General features: G+C 41.0%; 1 protein-coding gene across 2 annotated transcripts; it reads left to right on the top strand.

Annotated features, from left to right (window-relative positions):
• The first annotated feature begins 582 nt into the window (after positions 1–582).
• On the top strand, positions 583–4897 carry LOC120734708 (E3 ubiquitin-protein ligase TRIM21-like). Of its 2 annotated transcripts, none has more exons than XM_040033685.1 (2): positions 583–672; positions 2657–4897. In XM_040033685.1, the coding sequence occupies exon 2, from the start codon at positions 2666–2668 to the stop codon at positions 4292–4294; it is 1629 nt and encodes a 542-aa protein (XP_039889619.1). In that variant the 5' UTR covers positions 583–672; positions 2657–2665; the 3' UTR covers positions 4295–4897. The 2 variants fall into 2 exon arrangements, with proteins under 2 accessions (XP_039889619.1, XP_039889618.1); XM_040033684.1 differs by having other exon boundaries at positions 617–728.
• The last annotated feature ends 959 nt before the right edge of the window (positions 4898–5856 follow it).

Consider the following 5856-nt stretch of genomic DNA (forward strand, 5'->3'; position numbering starts at 1 on the left):
TGACACTTGTTTAATCAGCTACCATCTCTCCTATGGACTTTTTAATGTCTACAGTCTCAGATCAACACAGCCCTGCCCTCCAGCACTATCCACAGCAACCCCTCAACAGCAACATTGTACCCATCAGGTAAAGCATCGGCTACGTTTGCTTTGCCTTGTTGCCCATATTAGATTCTTGATGAATGTGTGTTGTTGTTATTCAGCCTGTTTCAATGTGCCCCTTTTTAACTTTGAGCACCCGCCCCTTTAAACCTCTCTGCACAGCCCTGCCATCTACTGATATTATTTTATCATTAAGTTTCAGTTAGCTTTGCACAAAAATAGAAACATCCTCCAAAGAGCTACCTTTCACTTTTGTTTTGAGTAGATTTCAGAGCCTGTACTTTTTTACTTCAGACAAGAAGCTGAATCAGTATTTCAACTTTTACTGGAGTAGTTTTTAACAGTAGTATTTGTACTTCCACTTAAGGACAGAATGGTTGTACTTATGCCAACTATGGTTGTCTTTTATCCTGCCCAACCCTAATTGGAATGTAGAGGTACCTGTTAGTCATGTTTACTCATGTTGCATTCAGATACGTAACTCAGATACAAAGAATCTGAGTTTGTAAGAGCAGGAACACTAAAGTCGGAGCTTTAAAAGTGGCATGGTAACATTTCTCCCAAACACTGGTGAGTACAGAAGATTATACTTACTGTTTCAGGAGGCAACACTAAACTGACTTCAGGTTTGTTTTAACATTTTAACATTTATAATCTATTTTGGTTTCACACATTATAAAACTATAAAATGCTGATATTTGGGGTTCATTAATCTGGTATCTGCAAAGGACAGATGAGAAGAGGACAAAAATAACTAAAAAGAAAAATTTGTCTGTATATACAAAAACAAACAAATTATACAAGGCACAATGTGGTCCAAGCTAAATACAAGAAGTGTATCTTTCAAAAGATCCATTACCTAATACTTTGCTTATGCGTCATGAGTCTATTTATTCATGTTTTTAAGTGTAAGAAGCATGTACAGCCATGTCGTATACTTGTTAATGTAGAACACTGACTGTGCCTGATACAGTTATATATCATATTTTTTTGGATTCAGCACAATCAGACCTCTCCAACAAACACTTAAGGTGTTCCTGGGTCAACTGCATAAAATCCGCATCACAGATTCTCATATTTGAAATATTGTATTTCTGTGTTTGTAAGGTTTTGTTTTTTTTTATCAATACTTCAAGGTATTAACATTCTGTTCTATCAGACATTTAGATGAAGTCTGTCTACTGTCACACTCATTTTGGGATAGTAAGACATGAGTTTAGGTAATTTCCCATTCAGCTTGACATTATTCACTTGACACTGATATTTATTTTTATTTGTTTTGTTTTTTAAATGTACTTTTATTTTTATTTATTTTTTGGTGGGAGTGGGGGTATCACTATCCCTGTGAATTTAATCAGTTTTGCAGTCAATTATTTTCGACAAAAATCCAATTCACATATCAGAGACAACATGAAAAACATTGTCTTATCTCTTGGTAGGCGTATCTCAAAATTTTGTGGGCAGAAAATGGGTACCATAAGCAAACTAATTCATATATTAATATAATAGAAACTGTAACAATAATTTCCACATAATTTCCCTAGGGATTAATAAAGGATTCTGATTCTGAATAACAGCAACATCATAAAAACAAGGGGCTATGTGAAAGTTTTCTTCAAGAACGACATCCCAGTGTACTTTGGACACAGACACACACTCAGACACAAACTGGTTAATCTATAATCCAGTTTTGAGATCCTTCCCAGATGCCTTAATGCTCACTCACATCCTGGACCATTTGTTCTCAGGAAATCACATGATAGGGTGGGGCTAGATCTCACAATGAGTTCACCTGAAACCTTGGCTGATTGTGACCTACACCTGTTTTCACACCTTTGTCATGGTCCTGGGCCATGTTGGCCCAGTATTCTTAGTTAGTCTCGTTATGGTTATCTGTGTCAGCTGTGTTCCCACTTCCCTCGTTAACCCTCTGTGTATTTCTGTCTGCGTCTCCCTCAGTTGGGTGTTGCGTTCTCCCTCATGCTGTGTGTTTCTACCTGTAGCGCCCTGTGTGTTTTGTTAGAGTCTTCCCAGTTTAGATTTTGTAGAGTTTTTGCGTTCAGCAATAAAAGCTGCCATTTTGAGTTCAGTCCTGTCTCCAGTGAGTTTGCGTTTGGGTCCAATTTCCTGCCTGCCACACAGCCTGATCATGACAACCTTGGCTTTATTCCACTTTGTCACAGAGTATTGTGTGTAGAATTTTCATGTGAAAAATTATTTTAATCCATTTTTGGATTAAGGCTATAACATAAAAAAAATGTGGAACAATATAAGTGCTGTGAATGCCTATGATTGAGTGAATTAATTTTTGATATCTCTAAACTACGTCCACACAAAAAAACCCATTCAATTGTAGTATAACTTTTCACTCTTTAATTTTTGTGCGCACATGTGACTGGTGCTGTCGGTGATTATTTTCATTCTGCACCTGTGTTGTTGTAGTTGTGTTTTCTGTTATTGGTGCTTGAACTTTGTTGCATTTATACTATAAACCACGTAAAAAATATATTTTTAATTAGAGTTTGATTTTTAATACCTTGACTTCTGTTCTCAGAGTGCAGACATGTCTGCTGCCACCAATCTACAGTCTGAAGATCAGTTTCTGTGCTCCATCTGTCTGGATGTGTTCACTGATCCAGTCACCACATCATGTGGACACAACTACTGCAAAAACTGCATCACTCAATATTGGGATGTTCATGACAGCTGCCAGTGTCCCCTGTGTAAAGAGACTTTCAACAGTAGACCTCAGCTGAAGGTAAATACTTTGCTTTCTGAGATGGTTGCTCAGTTCAGACGTGAATCTCAGCAGAAAGCCAGCAGCAGCAGCTCAGAGCAACAAGCTGCCAAACTAGCAGAAGTTCCCTGTGACGTCTGCACTGGAACCAGACTGAAGGCCCTGAAGTCCTGCCTGGTGTGTCTGACCTCCTACTGTCAGACTCACCTGGAGCCTCATCTGACAGCTACAAGTCTGAAAAGACATCAGCTGATTGAGCCTGTGGAGAACCTGGAAAGCAGGATGTGTAGGAAGCACAATAAACCTCTGGAGCTGTTCTGTAAGACCGACCAGACATGTGTCTGCATGCTCTGCTCTGTTTTAGATCACAAGAACCACGAGTTTGTTCCTCTGAGAGAAGAATATGAAGGAAAGAAGGCAGAGCTGGAGAAAACACAAGTTGAAACTCAGCAGATGATCCAGAAGAGACGACTGAAGATTCAGGAGATCAAAGAGTCGGTGAAGATGAGTAAAGATGCTGCAGACAGAGAGAAAGCAGAAGGTGTTCAGGTCCTCACGGCTCTGATGGAGTCTGTTGAGAGACGCCTGAAGGAGCTCATAAAGGAGATCGAAGACAAACAGGAAACTACAGAGAAACAGGCTGAAGGTCTCATCAAAGATCTGGAACAGGAAATCTCTGAGCTGATGGAGAGAAGCTCTGAGGTGGAGCAGCTCTCACACTCTGAAGACCACCTCCACCTCCTCCAAAGCTTCTCCTCCCTGAAAGCTGCTCCACCCACCAAGGACTGGACAGCGGTCAGAGTCCGTCCACCATCATATGAGGGGACCGTGGGGAGAGCTGTGGCTCAGCTGGAGAAGACACTCTGGGAAGACATGAAGAAGCTGAATCATGCTGCAGTGTTGAAGGGGGTCCAGCAGTATGCAGTGGACGTGACTCTGGATCCTGATACAGCAAATCCTAGACTCATCCTGTCTGATGATGGGAAACAAGTGAAGTGTGGTGATGTGAAGAAGAATCTTCCAGACAACCCAGAGAGATTTAAACTTTATACGAATGTTTTAGGAGAGCAGAGTTTCTCTTCAGGCAGATTTTACTTTGAGGTTCAGGTTAAAGGAAAGACTGACTGGGTATTAGGAGTGGCCACAGAGTCGATCAACAGGAAGTTAACCACTGGACTAAAACCTCAGGACGGTCTCTGGACTGTATGTCTGCGAAATGGAAATAAGTACAAAGCTTGTGCCGGCCCTCCAGTCTGTCTCTGTCTCCGGTCTGGTCCTCAGAAGGTGGGGGTGTTTGTGGACTATGAGGAGGGTCTGGTCTCCTTCTATGACGTAGATGCTGCAGCTCTGATCTACTCGTTCACTGGCTGCTCCTTCACTGAGAAACTCCACCCATTCTTCAATCCCTGGGATAACCCTGAACCTCTCCTGATCACTGTGGTCAATCTCACTTAGTAGAATATGATTTGATTCTCTACAAGCTTCTGTGAACATAATCATAGTAACACTCAGTGAATTGATATCACAGTTGCAGCACATGTTTCTCTATATAGACTTTCACCACTGAGAAAATGTGATTCATTTTTTAACATGGGGCAGAAATTTAGTTTTTGTCACTTTAAAATCAGGGCGTGTAATTAAACCTCATCTAAACTAATGTGTATTAGGCTAAGAGAGCAAAAACATGAAGAAATGCATTTATACAGAATCAAGAAGCAGTTAACAGGACTGAATGAATAATTTTGTGTTTCTCTTATTTATTTACATTAAAAAAAATAAAAGGAAGTTTTATTTGAGGTGTGAATGTTTTTTTATATTTCGACTGATGACAAAAACGAAAATGAACGTAATTACAATCTATTGTATCAAGTGGCCCTGACACTTGAGCTGTGTCCCAATTCACGGGCCATATTTGTAGGCCAATTATGTCACAGCAACGCAACAAAGGCTGTCCAAATTAGAAGGCTCCTTCAAATGCGGTCGACAAATGTGTCTTCCTTTTCCCCAGATTTGAAGGATGGGTCGGGTGTGTTGTCACTACCCGATCCATACCGGAAACCCGATCCGTACCCCGCATGCGCAAATCTTACGTCACTTCCTCTCTTTGCCAACATTGCGACATTCAATATATTTGAATGATACGGTTAGCGCCCAGTTAGCTCCTAGCATTTCTCAACAGCTCTGCCTCCTTTTCGACTACCGGGACATTTAAACAATGGATAATCTGTATACAAACAAATTCATGCTTTTCTCCTCAACAGAGTGCGTCCCCCGATTGAACAACAGCGCCGTAAAATAAGAAGAATGGCGCCGAATTACAGAGTTAATAATACAGACTTTGTAATATGTCACGTAAAGATTCATCAGCCAGATGAAGTGTTTACTGACAATTGACAGTGATAGCGGACATCATCATCACTACAGGGAGTGCAGAATCATTAGGCAAATGAGTATTTTGTCCACATCATCCTCTTCATGCATGTTGTCTTACTCCAAGCTGTATAGGCTCGAAAGCCTACTACCAATTAAGCATATTAGGTGATGTGCATCTCTGTAATGAGAAGGGGTGTGGTCTAATGACATCAACACCCTATATCAGGTGTGCATAATTATTAGGCAACGTCCTTTCCTTTGGCAAAATGGGTCAAAAGAAGGACTTGACAGGCTCAGAAAAGTCAAAAATAGTGAGATATCTTGCAGAGGGATGCAGCAGTCTCAAAATTGCAAGGCTTCTGAAGCGTGATCATCGAACAATCAAGCGTTTCATTCAAAATAGTCAACAGGGTCGCAAGAAGCGTGTGGAAAAACCAAGGCGCAAAATAACTGCCCATGAACTGAGAAAAGTCAAGCGTGCAGCTGCCAAGATGCCACTTGCCACCAGTTTGGCCATATTTCAGAGCTGCAACATCACTGGAGTGCCCAAAAGCACAAGGTGTGCAATACTCAGAGACATGGCCAAGGTAAGAAAGGCTGAAAGACGACCACCACTGAACAAGACACACAAGCTGAAACGTCAA

The sequence above is a fragment of the Simochromis diagramma genome, unplaced genomic scaffold (assembly GCF_900408965.1).
Source record: "Simochromis diagramma unplaced genomic scaffold, fSimDia1.1 OVJJ01000571.1, whole genome shotgun sequence".
Taxonomy (NCBI): domain Eukaryota; kingdom Metazoa; phylum Chordata; class Actinopteri; order Cichliformes; family Cichlidae; genus Simochromis; species Simochromis diagramma.

Bases quoted from the DNA above. Each gene is read 5' to 3' on its own strand.
- LOC120734708 (XM_040033685.1), top strand. From the start codon at position 2,666: ATGTCTGCTGCCACCAATCTACAGTCTGAAGATCAGTTTCTGTGCTCC.